The 19670-nt window shown below is 38.8% G+C and overlaps 1 protein-coding gene across 2 annotated transcripts in view; it reads left to right on the top strand.

Moving 5' to 3' along the window:
• Positions 1–18751, top strand: part of plekhh2 (pleckstrin homology domain containing, family H (with MyTH4 domain) member 2) — a 47977-nt gene extending 29226 nt beyond the window's left edge. For both annotated transcript variants that reach the window (XM_067387006.1, XM_067387005.1), the window contains exons 13-30: positions 45–158; positions 473–559; positions 659–817; positions 1995–2075; positions 2160–2312; positions 5070–5178; positions 6560–6672; positions 6752–6931; positions 7082–7179; positions 7254–7431; positions 8729–8884; positions 8978–9075; positions 10107–10248; positions 11400–11545; positions 11630–11759; positions 16315–16401; positions 16510–16659; positions 18566–18751. In XM_067387006.1, the coding sequence (XP_067243107.1) occupies positions 45–158; positions 473–559; positions 659–817; positions 1995–2075; positions 2160–2312; positions 5070–5178; positions 6560–6672; positions 6752–6931; positions 7082–7179; positions 7254–7431; positions 8729–8884; positions 8978–9075; positions 10107–10248; positions 11400–11545; positions 11630–11759; positions 16315–16401; positions 16510–16659; positions 18566–18751 (2367 nt within the window). The remainder of the gene's footprint in view (positions 1–44; positions 159–472; positions 560–658; positions 818–1994; positions 2076–2159; positions 2313–5069; positions 5179–6559; positions 6673–6751; positions 6932–7081; positions 7180–7253; positions 7432–8728; positions 8885–8977; positions 9076–10106; positions 10249–11399; positions 11546–11629; positions 11760–16314; positions 16402–16509; positions 16660–18565) is intronic.
• Positions 18752–19670: the final 919 nt, after the last annotated feature.

Here is a 19670-nt window from a genome sequence, read left to right as displayed (position 1 = left end):
TCAATCACACCTGTGAGACCAAACAATGTTTTTTTTTGTCTCAGGAGTCAATGGAGAAGTCTGGGTACCTTCTCAAGATGGTAAAGACATGGAAGAAAACATGGAAGAGGCATTGGTTTGTTCTGAAAGACGGGGAGCTTCTCTACTACAAATCACCAGTCAGTTTAAATGGCTTTTAAATGCCGTTTTTTTTTTTCTTTCTTTTTTTTCTTCCTATTTTATAATCCTGTTTTACTTTTACTGCTTCTTTATTTCTTTCATAAAATTTTATTTTACCTGCAAGTTTTCTTTAAAGTACTTTCTAACCACCTTTTAATTTATCTTATATAATTTGCTTAAAAATATTATTTTATAATTAATTTGCTTTACTCACTATAAACATATTAGTTGACTGTCCCAGTAACCTCAATGTGGTGATCAAGCTACAAATAAAAAATAACTTTGTTTCCTGAGACTTGATTTTGTTTCATAGAGTGACGTCATCCATAAACCCCAAGGCCAGATTGAGCTGAATGCGTGTAGCACTATAGCACGTGGTGATGGGAAACAGATGCTTCAGGTAAAGTGTGTGTGTGAGAGAGAGAGATTGTTCATACATCTCAGATATTGAAGCATGTCATTTTACATGACTGTCCTTGTTGATGTTGTGTCCCCTCAGGTGGTGACAGGTAAAAGTGTGTGTAATCTGAAGGCAGATTCCCCAAACCTCCTGGAGGAGTGGTTGAGGGTTCTGCAGAGCGTCCTGAGGATCAAAGCTGCTAGTCCGCTCTTCACTCACCCAGACATACGGCCTATAATGAAAGGACACCTGACTAAGGTATTCTGTAGGAAAGAAAAATCATTTTTATGTATGCAGTACTGTTCAAATGTTTGTGGAGCTGAATTTTCTGCATCATTACTCCAGTCTTCAGTGTCACATGATCCTTCAGAAATCATTGTAATATGCTGATTTGGTGCTCAAGAAACATTTCTTATTATTATCAATGTTGAAAACTGTTGTCCTGTGTAATATTTTTGTAGAAACTTTATATATATATATATATATATATATATATATATATATATATATATATATATATATATATACAGCTATGGAAAAAATTAAGAGACCACTCCAAGTTCAGAAATCAATGTTAAGTGGTCTCTTAATTTTTTCCATAGCTGTATATATATTATATATGTATATAATATATATATATATTTTTTTTTTATCAGGAATCTTTGATGAATACTAAGTTCAAAAGAACAGAATTTATTTTAAAATACAAATATTTTCTAACATTATAAATGTATTTACTTTCACTTTTGATAATTTTATTGCAGCCTTGCTGAATAAAAGTATTAATTTCTTAGTATTAAAAAAAAAAAAACTTTTGAACGGTATTGTAATTTAATATAATTTCTCTTTATTACATTATCTCTTGTGCAAAATAATGGTTTGATATTCTTGTTACATACTTCTGTTTTATGAATTGTTTGTTTCATAATGATGTACTATGTAAATTATTCCTGAAAAGAAAATTAAATAGCCTAAAATACTAAATACTAAATAATGTAAATACAAATATGTTGTTGATGGCATATTTATCATGTTTTTTACTTTAAAAAAGTAAAATAGTATATTTAATAGTATTGATATCATTTTATATTTCAAATAAAGTTATTCTACTTAAATAAAATAAAAAAATAAAAACTATTCCTACAGTGACTGATAATATGCCCCATATAGTGGTCAGGTGTTAAATGGCCTGTAACTTTTTTCTTGGGTAATACAAAAACTTTGTTGTCACCAGTTATTTAATTTATGCATCTATATGCAAACTGACTTTCATAAATCAACCAACCCTGAGAGATATTCAAAAGTAAAAAGTGAGAAAAAAAATAGCATTGTGCTTGTCAAGTCATTCTATCAGTTTAGATCATAACCCAAGTACAAATTGTAGGTGTTTGTAACATTTTTGCTGTGTGTTAACTATTGTCTCTGACTCTTTAAGGTGAAACATGGCTACTCTAAGCATGTGTGGTGTGCGCTTTTCGGGAAGACTCTCTACTACTTCAGAAGTCAAGAGGACAAGGTCTTCTCTTCACTTAAATCAAGAGTCATCTTGCACAGGACATCTGTATGTGTGCATGCACTAATATCATATTTCCCTATCAAGTTTCCCCTAGGTCAGATCAAACTTTGGGAAGCTCGTGTGGAGGAAGTGCATAAGTCATTTGACCTAGCTGAAGTCTCTGCTCAGTATACACTCTCCATTCAGTCAATGAGCCAGGGCCCAACATACCTGCTCATCGACTCACCTCATGAGAAGGTACAGTAGGCAAACCAAAACTGAATTATATTCAACTAAAACCACAAATACCTGTGCACCAATGGCACACAGGTAAACAGAAGTCCCAATAAACAATATATTACTACAGTCTCACTACAGTTGATGCATTGAGCAGCCATATTGGTTTCTGAACTCTAGGCTGTTGCAGTTCCACAGAATTTCCAGTTAAAAGTTCCTACTGGGAAGTAGGAACAAATAGAACGCACCATAATATAGCTGCAAATGGCAAAAATCGGGGTACAAGCATTACTGGCCCATGTGGATGATTAGCGATCCAATTGAAATGTATCTTATGATGTTTTTATATAGCAATCTTTACTGAAAGTTAGGGTTTGATCATAATACACTGTATGTAGTGTATGTGTGGATTCATATCAACATTTAAATTTAGATGAATCCCATGGATGTCACAGGACAAATTCAAATGATATAATTTGTATTATGTTGGTTGCAGTGAATGAGTGAATTAACAAGGGGCAGGTGGACACAGTAGTTTCAAACAAACCAGTGTTGTCAATCTCTTTGAATGGCTTTAATCAGCATAGACAGTGGATTCACTATATTTGCAGCAATGTTTGGTACATATCAACCCATAATGTGCATTGATTCCTACGTTGACAAGAACAGTAGTATTTTATTATGGGGAGTGATGGAGAGATAACATCAGTATGATTTGCTTGTATTTAACCCTCAGGTATTCCTAACTTATGGAACCAAAATTTATTCAGACACCTTGAACATTTCATACATTGTTACAGTTATTCACTATAGTTTTTTTTTTTTTAAATGTTAATAAAATATAAGATCTCAGAGTTAAACTGTGTCAGAAAAAAATAATCTTAATTATGTCTGATAACACTTAAACAAAACAAAAATTATTTCTGAATAATTTTTGGTCCCAATTTTTTATAAATTTTACTGGTAGTCCACTGTATGAAGAATTTTTTGGTATGTCACAGTTAATATCCTCACTTCCATAAATGAACTATAGTGTCCTGCACCCACTAGTAAAACATTATATCTAGTGTCTGAATAATTTGTATTTTGACTGTATGTTACTCCTTGACGATCATAATCTTTTTATCAATTAAATAAATGTTCTATGTTTTAGTTCAATAATATATTTAATATTTTGATGAGATTTTTGAGGTACTAAATAATATCTATGCAATAATTATGATCAATTAATGATAATTTAAAATATATTAGTTATATTACAATTAGTGTATTAATTAAAGATAAATGGAGAAAAGGTTTTAAATTCTAAATACAAAGAGCCACATTAGAGGTATCTGGTGGCCGGAAAATTATAATATTCATATTTAATGCCATGGTTCACCCATTACTACATGGATATGCATACAGGGCTGTACCTCTAGTCTAGTTTCTCTAAAGAGCATTGCCGGTCATAATTGTTTTGCATTTGATTATATATTTAGTCATGATCAATCACTAGATTTTTTAAAATTTAGATTTTTTAAAATGGTGAATTAAAAAAAAAAAATTACTCTCATAAAGTTATTTATAATACTCACATAAGCACATATATTACACAAGTGAATATTATTAAATGCAAGGAAATACTGAATTTAACCCAAGAAAAAAAGGCAACCAGTTGTATTCAACAAAACACATTATCATAGCAAGAATATATCCACTGAGGGGCTAGACAAGTTTTTCCTTGAATGCGCAGTCTTTATAGAAACTCACGTGACTTAAATAGAGGGAATGATGGCAGAAAGACTAACAACTGTTAAAAATATGTCAATAGCATCTGGTTATGATAGATACTTAAGGGTTGCTCATGTTAGCTAACTGTAATTAGAGTCTGACTATCTCTAATAATAAACATTAACTAAATCTAGCTACATAAAATGCCACTACAGGCTAGATTCCAGAGAGGTCTACTAGTGCATTAAAATGTCAAAAAATGCAGTAATTTCATCAACTTGCCAGTGAGTGTGCTTGAGAAACACTGAAATGAATGGGGTTCAATACAGGAACTATTCAGTGTTTGAAACTTTTTGTTGCCCCACGACACGTGTTACTTCCACATTCTTCAGTTACTATGGAAGTCTATGGGAGTGACGCAACTGTTTTCCAACGGCTCTGTAGGACAGGTCAACTAAGGAAAACAGGAAATAAACACAGGAACAATTTGCAGCTCAAAACCTTAATTATCTGATGCATTTATCTCAAGGCCCTTTTCATTTTAATAATTTATTTCAATATATGTTGCCCTCTAACCTCATGTTTGCAGTTTAAGTGTTTGTTTTATTATTATATTATTATAAGACAAATAATTTTGTCTATTCATTTTAAATGGACATTGTATACATTTAATCATGCCTTATGTGCTTAGACCCCTAAATAATGAAATTGCATATAAAGATGTACTAGTACTACTTAAGTGGGTCAAAAAAACACTCTTTAGTTCAACTAATAGTAATTAACATAAATTTAAACTTTTATGCTTTTATTTCATTGTACATAAATGTTAAGTTTCTGAAAACATTACATTCACTTAAATATATTCTTTTAAAGTATGTTATTTATGTAATAAGTACTCCTTTAGTATGCTTTAAGTATGACCTAGTATGGGTACTTCTTTTTCACAAGGGATCTAATCATATCATGGCACAGAAAAGGTATAAATTCAAAGATAATCCTAAATGTTTGGGTAGTTCATGATGAAACAGAATGTCATTGTTGCTTGTCTGTGTTCCTCTCCTGTAGACGGCCTGGTTTTACCATCTGTCTGTGGCAGCGGGCACTGCAGTGGGGCAGGCGGGAACTGAGTTTGAGCAGCTGGTTGGTAAACTGCTCAACATGCAGGGAGACCCAGGTAAGAAACTAACAGCTGCATTCTGAATGATCGTGTTATTAATTTCATGATTTCATCGTAGTGGAGTATCTTACATCAGAAACATACAGAATAAGGAAAAATCAGCTATGGGAAAAAAATCAGAGCATATTAGAGCCATCTTTCAGGGCCTGATGTTTACAATTGGTAGTTTTGTCCACCATGTTGCTTATTCTGGCCAAGAACCACCAACTTAGACAGGAAGAGACATTTACTGTAAATGACCAACCACAATTGATCGTACTACAACAATAGGCTGACACAAAAACACTAGTCCAAATAATGTCATTGGAATCTCTGTTACTGGCTCCCAGGAGGTGCGTAGATCCACTATTCATCAGATGGTCTGTGAAAACAACAGTGAATTAGCATTTTTAGGACCTCCAGCAAAGTTTGGATTTGAGGCCAGGGATGTGATTTTTCCATATTTATAAGGCTTAAAGCTCATGGTCTGGTATTTTCGATGTTTTGGAGTAACTCGGTTCACAGTAAATGCTGCTTCACACGAACTCCATCTCTGCAAGTGAAATTAGGTTACTTATAACCTGCATTTGAAAAGGTCAACCATCTTCCTAGACTTGTAATGATACATAAATCTGTTGTTAAGAAAAGAAAAGCTGTTTTCCCAGCTGTTTCCCACCAAAATAATATTATTTTTAAGACAGCCACACATATTAGTATTGTAAGGCCCAACCAATCAGCCCAACGTCAGTTTCCCACAGGACAGGGAAGGTTTCTTGCGCGTTCAGTCTTTTCAGTTTGGCAAAGTAGTTTAATTAAAACTATTTGCCCTAAAAAATGTTGTGTTAAGATTATGATAATAAAATGATAATATATGTTAAGAATTAAGTTTGCAATGTAAAGCAGTATAACAGACTGCTTTTGTGCAGGTAAAATAACTGGAAGCGAGTGACACCAGACACATTTAAAGGGTTAGTTCACCCAAAAATGAAAATTCTGTTATCAATTACTCACAACTCGTGTTGTTCCACATCCGTAAGACCTTTGTTCATCTTTGCAATGCAAATGAAGATATTTTTTTTTCCAACAAGGAATTAAAAAAAAGATGCAGTGACTAAGTGATTTATTCAGTTGTTTATGGCCAGCAGAGGACCCCCGGATCTCAAGGACCCAAAGCATTTGTGTGGTGGTTAACATCACTAAATGAAAGGACTGTGGTATGTGGGTGTTCTGCTTGAGGTTGAGACTGATTTGACATATGTTATTAAAATGTATCCATGGCAAACATTATATCATAAATTTAGTTTATTATCAAGTTGTTCATTTCAACCTCATGCTGCCCTTTTAAATTGTAGATGTATAAAAATAATTGAATGTCCATATTTGTCTGATTCTTTTTCAGGGTCTCCGCTCTGGAGACACCAAATGCTGTGTTTCACAAAGGAAGGACTGTCTTCTCCACTCACCACCCTGCCTTCACAGGCTCTACAAACTGAAGCCATCAAGCTCTTTAAGGTGTGTCTTCATTCATTACACATTTGGGGGGCATAGCCCCAAAACAAGGGCAGAAACATTATTTTTCTCTTCTTTACAGACATGTCAGCTCTTCATTAATGTGGAAATTGACACTCCAGCCATAGATTATCATGTATCTCTTGCCCAGTGTGCTCTACAAGTGTGTCTCACCCACCCAGAGCTGCAAAATGAGATCTACTGCCAGCTTATCAAACAAACACAGAACAGACAACCACAAGGACCGCCTAAACCCCTGCAGGTAAGATGATTAAAAATCACATGCTTGTGATGTGAATTTACACCACTAGGGGGGGGTGCTTGGTTTTGTTTTGTGTTTCTTGCCAATTTGTGAGTGATTTATGAGGTTACAAGAGAGGATGTCAATGACTTTACATTTTCTCTAACACAGGGATGGCAGTTCCTGGCTCTGTGTGTTGGTCTTTTCCTGCCCACACATCCCATTCTTTGGTATTTGCAGGTTCATCTCAAAAGGCATGGAGATTCAAGGTAAATCAGAACAGATGTCATACCACGCCTGAAGCACACCCTACTCAGTTGTTCAATCTCTGAATTGTTTCCAGGACAGAGGTGGGAAAGTATGCCATTTATTGCCAACGTTCCCTGGAGCGGACGCAGCAGAAAGGAGATCGGCAAGCCCGATCGTCACGTATGGAGATCTTGTCAATCTTACTCAGGAACCCTTACCACCACTCTTTGCCCTTCAGCGTGCCTGTACACTTCCTTAACAACACCTACCAGGTCCACACATATTAGAAAAAATGCTTATGATCAAGTAACAGTTCATCAAGAAATGACCATTGATCTGTCATTATTTACTCACCCTGATGTTCTTCTAAAGCAAGAGTCATATGGATGACATAAAACTTTTTTTTTTGTGCATTCTGTATCTTGATGGTCACTATAATTCACTCTGTTGTGTTTCTGTAGATTGACTTGTAAAGCATAACTTTAAAAAAAACGTTTCAAGTTCGATATCCATGCGAAAAAGAATGCAAATGCATGACGGTATAGAAAACAGTGTGAAAAATTCTTCAAAAAGGACTCCCATGGGCAAGTTTAATTTATTTAAATGTATATTATTTTCTAGTTTTGCTTGGGTCTAAAACATTATTACTGATTACACTACTGTTCAAAAGTTTGGGTTTGGTAATTTTTTTATATGCTCATCAGGGCTGCATTTAATCAAAAATACAGAAAAAAAAGTAATATTGTCAAATATTAGTACAATTTTTAAAATAACTGTTTTCTATTGTAATATACTTTAAAATGTAATTTATTCCTGTGATGGTAAAGCTGAATTTCCAGCATCATTACTCCAGTCTTCAGTGTCACATGATCCTTCAGAAATCGTTCTACCCATCTGATTTGCTGCTCAAGAAATATTTCTTATTATCAATGTTGAAAACAATTGTGCTGCTTTTTTTGTGGAAACTGATTTTTGATTAATTTATTACATGTTTTCTGAGTTGTGGCCTAATGGTTAGAGAGTTGGACTTGTAACATGAAGGTCACGAGTTCGAGTCTCGGTACCGGTATGCAATGCAGTTGGAGGGAGTGAATGAACAGCGCTCTCTTCAACTTTCATTACCTACATCTGAGATGCCCTTGTGCAAGGCACCTAATCCCCAATCGCTTCCCAGGCGCCACAGCAAAAATTGTTGCCCCACTGCTCTGGGTGTGTTTACTGCCGTGTGTGTGCAGTTGGGTACGTGAAATACAGAGCACAAATTCCAAGTATTGGACACCATACTTGACTACATGTATTTTAATTTATTAGTATTACTGTTAAGTATTTAAAACCTTACTGGTCCACACCACCAAATTATTAAATAAACATAACCCTGAAAAATTGAAAAAAAACTCAGTGTGCAGTTTTATATTCCACAGAACAAAAATAGCAGTTTAGAACATCACGATGGTGAATAAATAATGAATTTTCATTTTTTGAAGAACTGTTTCTTTAAAAATGACATTACAAACTATAGGTATTTCACCAACTACCTGTCTAAGCCAACAGTCTGTCTTTGTGTGTCAGGTTGTTGGTTTTGATGCTTCAACCACAGTGGAGGAATTTCAGAGTCGGTTGAACCAGGACACGGGCATGAGGAAAACTGGTCAGTCTGGTTTCAGCCTTTTTTCTGACGACCCCACTGGCAAAGACCTTGAGCACTGTCTTCAGGCAAACCTGAAGGTCAGACTCGCACAAACTACACACTCTACTGGACAGTGACTTATTGTGCTTTATAACCATCTTTATCTTAAAACCAATGTGCTGTGTCCTCAGATCTGTGACATTATTGCAAAATGGGAGCAGGCCTCGAAGGAGCAGCACACAGGCAAATCGGAGAATGCCAGGACAGTGAAACTCACTTATAAGAACAGGTAGAGTACAGCGGCCAGATTCACGAAAATCTTAAGAAAGTTAAGAAAATTCTTAAGATAAAGATAAGATAAAGTTCTTAAGAATGTTCCTAAGTGCAATTCTTGAAAAATTCTCAGATATTTTCATAAGAACATCTTTTTTTTTTTTTTTCTTAAGAAAATGACAGGCTTTGGTGTTATTTGATTGAAAGGCGGGGATTGCTGAAGACTAGCTGAATGAAAAACACATCAAAGCCTGTCTTTTTGCACTGCCTGCAGATTCCGTAGCTATCATAAAAAGCATGCAGACTATTTTTGTCACAACTGGCTTGACAGGAGTTAATCGCTTAGCGCTGTGATTTTAATGTGACCTTTAATGTGTCAAGTTAAAATAGTTATTTTGAAAGACATTTTTTTTAAGATGCAGTGGCCTTACTTGTGCTTTAATTCTTCAGAATTAAAATTTCCTGATAATTTACTCACCCCCACGTCATCCAAGATGTTTATGTCTTTCTTTCTTCAGTCGAAAAGAAATTAAGGATTTAAATCCAGGATTTTTCTCCTTATAGTGGACTTCACTGGGGTACAATGGGTTGAAGGTCCAATTTGCAGTTTCAGTGCATCTTCAAAGCGCACTACACGACCTCAGCTGAGGAAAAAGGGCCTTGTCTATCAAAACGATCGGTCATTTTCTAAAAAAAAAAACAAAAATGCTCATCTTGCACTAGCTCTGCGACGTAATCATTTTGGAATGTTCTTGTGAACTAATCCTTTAAGAAGTTTAATTTTTAGAACATTCTTTTCAGGAATATGAATACTTCTTAAATGTTGTCTTAGGAAAAAAGTTAAGAACATTCTTAAAAGAAAAGTTTTTGGAATACAAAATTTTCTTCTCTTTTTACTTAAGTTAGAAAATATGAAGAAAATAGCAGTTAAGAAGAATTTTATTCTTAACAATGTTTTGTGAATCCGGCCTCAGATTCTTAAACAGAACATCATCAACAAGCCTACTGTACATGCAACAAGCTGCAATTTGTGTCTGTTCCCTGTAGGTTGTACTTTTCCCAGCAGATGAGAGGAGAGACAGAGAGGGAGCGGTTGCTTCTGGCATACCAAACAAATGAGGAAATTACAGCGGGACACTTCCCTGTCAACAAAGAGCTTGCTTTAGAGATGGCCGCCCTGCTTGCTCAGGTACACTATGCTGCTCCTATTATGTTACTGCATAAATCTTACAAACCTGTCAAGAACATGTTCAAGTGATATTTCACCCCACTTTGTCATTGAATTAAACAGCCCACTATATCTCTTCAACCACACGCCCTCTCTCCAAAACCAAGCCTCCATTGGCATGTCAGCCAACCTGCAAAAACTGACTCTCATGCACACAGTGGCTCTGATTGGCTAGTTTTCTGGTTTGCTAAAATAGTGGAGTGATCATATATCAAATAAATGACTTTAACGAACTGGTTCTTTTAATGAATTGTTCAAAAAGACCAGTCACAAATCAGGACCAGTCAGTCAGTCACAAATCAGGTCCCTCACAATTACTAAAATAATTATTAATAGAACTGTTTTGGAACCAGAATCTGTAAATTCTGGATAATTTCGATCCCATTCTTATATAAAATAAATCACTTAAAGCACCTCTAAAGACAATTAGCTCAGTTTTGGCTTCCATTCATTTTATATATTTATATTGTAACATTATTTTCATGTCAGTTAATCAAAACCGATATGATGCTAAATAAATCCCTGTCATTACTGTAACATGACAAAAAATGTATTAATTACATTTATAGTATTTATGGTAACACTTTATAATAAGGTCTCATTTGCTAACATTAGTTAATGTATTAACTAACATGAACGAACAATGAGCAATACATTTGTTACGGTATTTATTAATCTTTGTTAATGTTAGTTAATAAAAAGACAGCTGTTAGTTCACAGTACATTAACTAATGTTAACAAGATTTTAATAATGTATTAGCTAATGTTGAAATTAACATTAAATAAGATTAATAAATGCTGTATTGTTAAGTATTGTTAATTCATAGTTCATGTTAACTAAAGTAGTTAACTAATGTTAACTAATGAAAACTTATTGTAAAGTGTTGCCATGTTTATATACAATAGTATTTTTTTTACTGCTTTAAATTCATGCTCATTTAAGTAAATAATCATTGTATTACAGTAATTTGTCAATGGAGATTTAGCAAATTACTAATGGCAGTTACTAAAAAAATTGCTGTAATGAGAATTTGGAGAAAAAATGTCCTTAATTTTCCTAAAATAGGCTTTGTTTTCTTTAAAGTACACATAATGGGTTTTGTGTCATGCAGGTGGAATTTGGGGACTTTGAGCGACCATTTTCTAGTCAAGGTGGTTCAGGAGCTGCACAGACTAAGTCTAACCAGACCCTCAAACAGGTTCTAGAGCGTTTCTACCCAAAGCATTACAGACACACCTGCAGTGAGGAACAAATGAGGTATTTACTCTTCCAGTGAAACAAAGTAAAATATGAACACAAAGAATTTGATTGGCTTACAAACTGAAATGTATACATTCTCAGGCAGTTGCTGCAGAAACTCTCTACCAGATGGGCATCCCTGAGGGGTCGCAGTTCATCAGAGTGCATACGAATCTACCTGACAGTGGCTCGGAAGTGGTCATTTTTTGGAGCCAAGCTATTCGAAGCTGAGGTGAGTTAAAGCCTGTTCACACCAAGTAACATAACTATAAAGATAACGATAAAGATATACAGTAGTTCTAAAAATAATAGTTCTAAATATAAAAGAATAGCAGAGTTCACAATCAGTTTGCCAATCAGATTCCATCTTGCTTTAAAGAGATCCAGTATTTAAAGCATCAGATGACAAAACTGCAGCATGTGTTTATAATAAACAGAACAATATTGTGCATTGGTGTGGACCCTGATTTAGTTATAGTTCCCTTTCAATACTCTCACTCATACTGCGTATGGGGAAAAGCTCCTTTTTCCTCCTTGCTGAAGCCTTTTACAATAGCGCAGTGAAAACTGCACATCTATTGGCTCAAAGGAATGAAACGCCTGTGGCACCTGCAGAGCCCCTCTGCAGGACGACGACAGCCATGGTGAGTGCGTCGGATGTCTGGGCAAGCCCCACACTGACGCCGCGCTCACCAAGACTTCATGCCCGCACTGCGAGTGCATGAGTCTCGCTTCTCTCCGCACTCGGATCGCTTTCTGCACTGAAAGCGCTTCCGCCTCCCGCACCTTCCCGTCTTCTTCCTCCCGCGAGCCGGCAAGGAAAAGACAGCGAGGCAGAGGAGTTCAGCGCTCGGAGATGGGAGAGCCTTACGCCGGCCCAGCGCCCGCCGACCTCTCCCTCTCCTGTGAGAGAGCCGTCCCCCGTCCTCTTTGCACGCCCGGAGCAGCGTCCCTCAGCGGAAGCGAGTGACCTCGTCTCCTTCGGAGGAGGATGAGCAGCCCGGCGACTCCATGTCGCTCGCGGCATCTGAAGCGGAGGAGTGGGTCGGCAATGAAGAGCCCGCCCCCCTGCTGTCACTAGAGCCCATTGACTCCAGGCCTGGATCGGACGCCGAGCTCATCCGTATCCTTTCCAAGGCCGTCGAGGAGCTCGACTTGGAATGGGCCACACCTGAGGAGCCCGGTTCGCAGCTGGCTGGACGAGTGGTTTCTGCCGGGGCCCCACCAGACGAGGTTGAAATTGAAATTGAAATACAGAAATTGACGGAGCCTGGCAAGCCATCCCCGGAGTGTCACAGTGGGTCATCGGGACTATATCCAACGGCTACTCCCTACAGTTCACCCGCAGGCCGCCGCGCTTCAGCGGTGTGGTCACCACTTCAGTCAAAACGGACGACGCTCATGTCCTCCGCGCAGAAGTGATGTCTCTGTAACAGAAGAGAGCCATAGAAATCGTTCCCCCCGCAGAAAGCAAGTCGGGTTTCTACAGCCGCTACTTTGTTGTCCCCAAGAAAGATGGCAGTCTCAGACCCATCTTGGACTTAAGGCTTCTGAACATCTCCTTCATGAGACGGAAGTTCAGAATGTTGAGATTGAAGCAGATCCTCGCGCAAATACGCCCCGGGGACTGGTTCTTCTCACTGGACCTGAAGGATGCGTACTTACACATCCAAATAGCCCCTCGCCACAGGCCTTTCTTGAGATTCGCCTTTGAGGGTGTGGCTTATCAATACAAGGTCCTGCCCTTCGGGCTGTCTCTAGCTCCCCGCACGTTTATCAAGTGCATGGACTCGGCGCTTCTCCCTCTAAGGAAGATGGGGATCCAAGTTTTGAATTACCTCGACGACTGGCTCGTACTGGCCCAGTCTCGTACCGAGCTAGAATACCACAGATCCGTGCTCCTCAGCCACCTTCAGTGCCTGGGACTCAGGGTCAATTTTGCCAAGAGCTCGCTGCTCCCCAGCCAGCGTATCACGTTCCTGGGCGCAGTCTTCGACTCAGTCCACATGAGGGCTGTAGTTTCTCCAGAGCGCGCACTGATGATTCAGAAGCTCTCGGCATCAGTCAGGAACAATGCCCGTTACCCTCTGAAGACTTTCCTGAGGATGTTAGGGCTGATGGCTTTCGCTTCCCCAGTACTACAGCTCGGCCTCCTATGAATGCGGCCTCTGCAACACTGACTGAAACTCAGGGTTCCACTACATGCTTGGTGGCACGGCCGCTTCCTTATCAGGGTCAATCAGGCCTGCGTTACAGCCCTGAGACTTTGGACGAACCCCAGCTGGTTCAAGCATGGAGTCAACCTTCAGGCGGTAACGAGAAGGAAGGTGCTTTCAACGGACGCCTCCAACACGGGTTGGGGCGCCGTTTTCGAGGGCAGACCAGCTTTCGGCTCGTGGACTCGCGAGCAGAGCCATCTGCACATCAACTGCCTCAAGATGCTGGCAGTAGAGCATGCCCTGAACTCTTTTCAGGCGTTCCTGAAAGGACACCACGTCCTAGTCCAGTCGGACAGTATGACGGTTGTGTCATATATAAACCACCAAGGAGGCCTTCTGTCCAGCCACCTTTGCGCCCTGACAAAGCGCCTCCTCGAATGGGCAACGCCCAGGTTGCAGTCGCTCAGAGCGACACACATTCCTGGCAAGTAGAACCTTGGGGCAGACATGCTATCGCGGAGCAACGTCCCCTCAGACGAGTGGATGCTCCACCCTAAAACGGTACGAAAGATTTGGGAGATCTTCGGGAAGGCAGAGGTCGACCTCTTCACCTCAGAAGAGAACTCTCACTGCCCAACCTTCTCAAAACAGATGGATGCCCTGGCCCAGACCTGATCCAGGCTCCTCCTTTACGCTTTTCCCCTGATCGCAATGATCCCTTGCGTGATCAGACGAATCAGGCAGGACAAACACAGAGTCCTGCTGGTGGCCCCACTCTGGAGGACCCAAACCTGGTCCTCAGAGCTGTTCAGGCTCTCCACGAGAGACCCATGGCCTATCCCCCTGAGAAGAGACCTCCTCTCTCAGGCGAACGGGACAATCTGGCACCCCCAGCCCCAGCTGTGGGCTCTGCACCTATGGTCCCTCGATGGGAGCCGCTAAGCTTCCCCGGGAACATTTTACATACCATTTCTCAGGCTAGAGCTCCGTCCACCAGGCGTCTCTAAGCCCAGAAATGGTCTGTCTTTGTTGACTGGTGCTCAATGCGCAGCGTCGACCCTGTGGAGAGTGACGTATCCCAGATACTGTCTTTCCTCCAAGAGCAGCTGGATAGCGGTCTCACCCCTTCCACGCTCAAAGTCTACGTTGCAGCCGTTGGAGCGTTTCACGCACCTATCGCTGGCCAGACGGTGGGCAGAAATGGCCTCATTGTCCGTTTCCTAAGAGGCGCAAGGCGGCTTAATCCCCCTAGACCACTTACCGTTCCCTCTTGGGACCTTTCCACTGTCCTTGCACCCCTCAAGGGTCCGCCCTTCGAGCCACTGCAGTCAGCTGACCTTCGGCCCTTAACGCTTAAAACCGCTCTGCTACTTGCGCTAGCATCGGTTAAGCGCATCGGCGACCTGCAGGCCCTCTCTGTGAGCCCTGCATGCCTCGAGTTCGGGCCCAACGACTCCAAAGTCGTTCTAAAACCCAGACATGGTTATGTCCCCAAGGTGCTCAGAGTTCAGAGCCCAGGTTATTTCCCTCTCAGCGCTACCTCCTTCCACGGACGAGCAGGAGGTGCATTTACTCTGCCTCGTCAGGGCATTGAGAATCTATACTGAGCAGTCTCAGCCATTCAGGCAGTCAGACCAGCTCTTCATCTGCTTTGGCGGCCGCACCAAAGGGTCTCCGGTCTCAAAGCAACGCCTCTCGCGTTGGATAGTCGACGCAATTGCTCTATGCTACTCCTCTATGGGCCTGGACTGCCCCATAAGAGTAAGAGCCCACTCCACTAGAGGCATGGTCTCATCCTGGGCGTGGTCTAGTGGCGTTTCTCTCAAGGACATCTGTGAGGCAGCCGGCTGGTCCTCGCCGTCCACTTTTGTCAGATTTTATAACTTTGACATCCCGACCTTACATGCTCGGGTCCTCTCAGTGTGAAAATACGGCCTCACTGAGCACCGTCATCACACACTGTGTCCAGGGTTCGACGGCTTTCAGCCCTTCACATATCCTCTGGGCCCCTCGGCGCTCAAGTTATGTTTTGTCGTTCCCTGTCGCGGCACGTCGTGATTGTATTCGTTCCCCATACGCAGTATGAGTGAGAGTATCGAAAGGGAACGTACTTGGTTACGTACGTAACCTCGGTTCCCTGAGATACGGGAATGAGTACTGCGTATTATGCCGTGCCTCGACACTGCGGCTCAGTATCGTCGCTTCAGTCGAGCTAAAACTGAATCCAACGGCGAAACGCCGGCTTATATAGCCATAGGCCACACCCATTTTGGCGGGCTTGTTGGTGCGCTATTTCGCCATTGGCTCGCGCGACTACGCTGCGCCGTCATTGGCTCAAAGAGTTTCATTCCTTTGAGCCAATAGACATGCAGTTTTCACTGCGCTATTGTAAAAGGCTTCAGCAAGGAGGAAAAAGTAGCTTTTCCCCATACGCAGTACTCGTTCCCATATCTCAAGGAACCGAGGTTACGTACGTAACCGAGTACGTTATTTTTATAGTTAATGATTTTGGTGTGAACTGGCCTTTAGTCTCCTAAGACTAAAGGTGATGCATACAATTTTTTTCAGTATTTAAAAATTCTAAAAATTATGCTGTGGCATTGTTTCTTAATCTTACTCTTCCTGTAGCCTGTGACTTCATCTCCACAGAAGAATGTGCATGTTTGGCTGGCAGGACATGAAGATGGAGTCAGCATATTGGAGTTTAACTCTATAGTAAGTGAACATATTCTTTTCAGAGCTGTAGCAATCTTACATGTTATTTCAAAACAATTCATATTGTTAGTGAACGGCTAAGATGAGTTTTCACCTTGTGTTTTCTAGAAAGTCCTTGCATCTTACCCTTATAAAAGCGTTGTGACATTTGGAGCATGTGGTCAGGACTTTATGCTGGTAGTAGCTCTGAGTTCTGGCACCAACACATCCAAAGATAAGTCTACAGAGAAGCATCTGTTTGCTATGACCCCATCTAAGGTAGGTATTATGCTTTAAAATGAATAATTATTTTTTTTTTTTTTTTTTTTTTTTAAAGGTTGTTTTGGAAATGAAAATTGTGAGACAGTTGTAATTTGTGGTTTTTTATATATATATATATATATATATATATATATATATATATATATATATATATATATATATATATATATATATATATATATATATAATTAAAACATAAAATTGTAAATGAATGTGCAATTCTTGTTGAATGTTTTATTATTAATGTTAAATGTAAAAACGTTAAATTAAAAAAAAAAGTTTGTGAATCCCTAGCAGAATCTGTGAAAATGTGAAACATTTTGACAAAATAAGAGAGATCATATAAAATGCATGTTATTTTTTTATTTAGTACTGTCCTGATTAAGATATTTTACATAAAAGATGTTTACATATAATTAACAAGATAAAAAAAATAGCTGAATTTATTAAAATGACCCCGTTCAAAAGTTTGTGAACCTTTGATTCTTCATACTGTGTGTGGTTACCTGATGATCTACGACTGTTTTTTTTTTTGTTTTTTGATGGTTGTTCATGAGTCTCTTGTTTGTTCTGAGCAGTTAAACTGAGCTCTGTTCTTCAGAAAAATCCTCCATGTCCCGCAGATTCTTCAGTTTTCCAGCATATGTTGCATATTTGAACCCTTTCCAGCAGTGACTATCTGTATGATTTTGAGATCCATCTTTTAAACACCGAGGACAACTGAGGGACTCAAACACAACTATTAAAAAACGTTCAAACATTCACTGATGCTCCAGAAGGAAACACCGGGGGGTGAAAACTTTTTGAATTTGAAGATCAAGGTAAATTGTACTTAATTTGTCTTCTGGGAATATGAAAGTATCTTCTGTTTCTTCTGAAGGTCAGTACTAAATGAAAAACAATGATATTTAAACAAAATAAGAAAAATTGTAATATCTTCATCCTGTTCAAAAGTTTTCACACCCCCCCGGCTCTTAATGCATCGTGTTTCCTTCTGGAGCATATAATATAATATAATATAATAAAATATAAAATATAATACTCTATGCTATTATAAACTCGTAGGGGCAGCAAATCAACTTGCGACTCTCTCCCAAGTCACTCAAAGTTGGGCTGTCATTGGACAGGAAAAACAACAGTAGGCTATTCGGTCATTAAAGCAATAATGTTTGCACATAGGTTTTATTACGCATTTAGGAGAGCATTGCAAGAAGCTGCTTACATGCTTTCAAATTAATTGGTTCATTGAAAATATTTAAAAATATAAGTGGTTCATAAGTCAATCCTTTTTTTTAATGGCTTGTCAAATTTCCATTTGCTGCTGCGTGATTCTAGTCAGTGCTAGATTCTAGCCCAGTGGATTGTTGTCAAATTTACATTTTTGTGCATGTGAATACTGATTCTTGTCAGCACTGGATTCTAGTCAGCGCTTGAGCACTGGTCTGTTACTGTAAAAATAATAGTCATTGCAAAAGAAACAATACATAGATTACTGTGTTACTCTCTCACATTAAACTGGCAGATTTTAGAATGTTGTAGGCAATTCTTTTGCAAGTAATTACAAGTTTAACCTTGTCTTGCCTGGATCTTTGGTGTAAACATGTGATCACCCCCCAAGAACCCCATTGTTCTCTGAATGCTCCCATTGAGAACCACTACATGTAGTTGAAGAAACATGCGGAAATGTATATATTCTCTCTTACAAAGGGAGAGCACACACACACCAAAGTACACAGAAACACTGGCTGATAAATACTTATGTTTGCCATTCATGAACATTATATGATGACATCTAACATCTCATTAACAATTGCTATAGAATTGAAATGCCGCAACATACATGAACATTTTACAAAGTGTGTCCCACAGCATTTCTCTGCTTCCTTTGTTTGTTTTTTTTTAGGTACGAGACCTGACGCTGCTCATAGCCAACTACATTAACTGCACACAACAACAAAAAGTTGCAGTGCACCACCTGTCAGCCCCAGCCCTGCTTCTGGCCCTGTCTGGAGAGATGAAGAACAAGGAATCAAGGAGCAAGTCTCCTCCAGCTGCCTGCAGACCCAGCCAGGCACCCACCCTCCTTTAATATATCACTGGTGGATCATGTCATATGTCTCAGTCCACTCTCTTCATTAGTAGGTTGTAAGCTAGTGCCAAAACCATCTTTACATTGTACTGATTTACATCAAAGGGAATATGGAAATTAAATAAGAGACATTTCCTTTAATCATCTAATATTTAATTAATCTGTTGGAGAGCTGAGGGTGACATGGTTCACAATAGTCCTCAACATAAAAATGGGTGAGATCTCATGAACATGTCCAGGTCATGTTTCACTCCAAAATAATAAAAAAAAAATAGTAATTTGCATGTGAAAATTAAGCCTAACATTATTTTTTATGACATTTTGCCCCAGATTTTCATTAACATTTTTTCCTGATATTGTATTTTTGATATTTTTTTGTAATTCATATTACTCTCAATGTTAATTATGTTCTCATTACTAATATATATATATATATATATATATATATATAAGCTATTTAAAACAGATAATTTAAACTGTTTTTGTATAGTGTTGTTTTTTTAATCCAATCCGATCTTCAATCAGTAATGCAACTTTGCATGGAAATGTACATAATTTTCATGAAAAAAAATGTCAAAGAAGCAAATAATCTTTTTACCTCCTTGTGCAAAATTTAAAAATGACTTTGGGATGAAATATGGCCAGAACTTTTCTTTGACAAGTTTCATGAGATTCACCTAAGTGGACTTTTGTCATGCCAACATGGTATTCTAATACTTCTACATCTGTGTATGGAATTCAGTGTGAAAAAAACATTTTCTACTTTTCAGGCTCTAGCAACAATCTTATTTCAAAGGAATATATAAACCCAAAATACTAACTAAACACATTTCCTTACACGCAAAAGGTATATGTAGGCTATACCAGTGGTTCCCAACCACATTCCTGGAGTACCCCCAACACTGCACATTTTCCATGT

The sequence above is a fragment of the Chanodichthys erythropterus genome, chromosome 5 (genome assembly GCF_024489055.1).
Source record: "Chanodichthys erythropterus isolate Z2021 chromosome 5, ASM2448905v1, whole genome shotgun sequence".
Classification (NCBI taxonomy): domain Eukaryota; kingdom Metazoa; phylum Chordata; class Actinopteri; order Cypriniformes; family Xenocyprididae; genus Chanodichthys; species Chanodichthys erythropterus.
The sequence above is the reverse complement of the archived record's forward strand: the minus strand, read 5'-3'. Positions and strand labels throughout refer to the sequence as shown.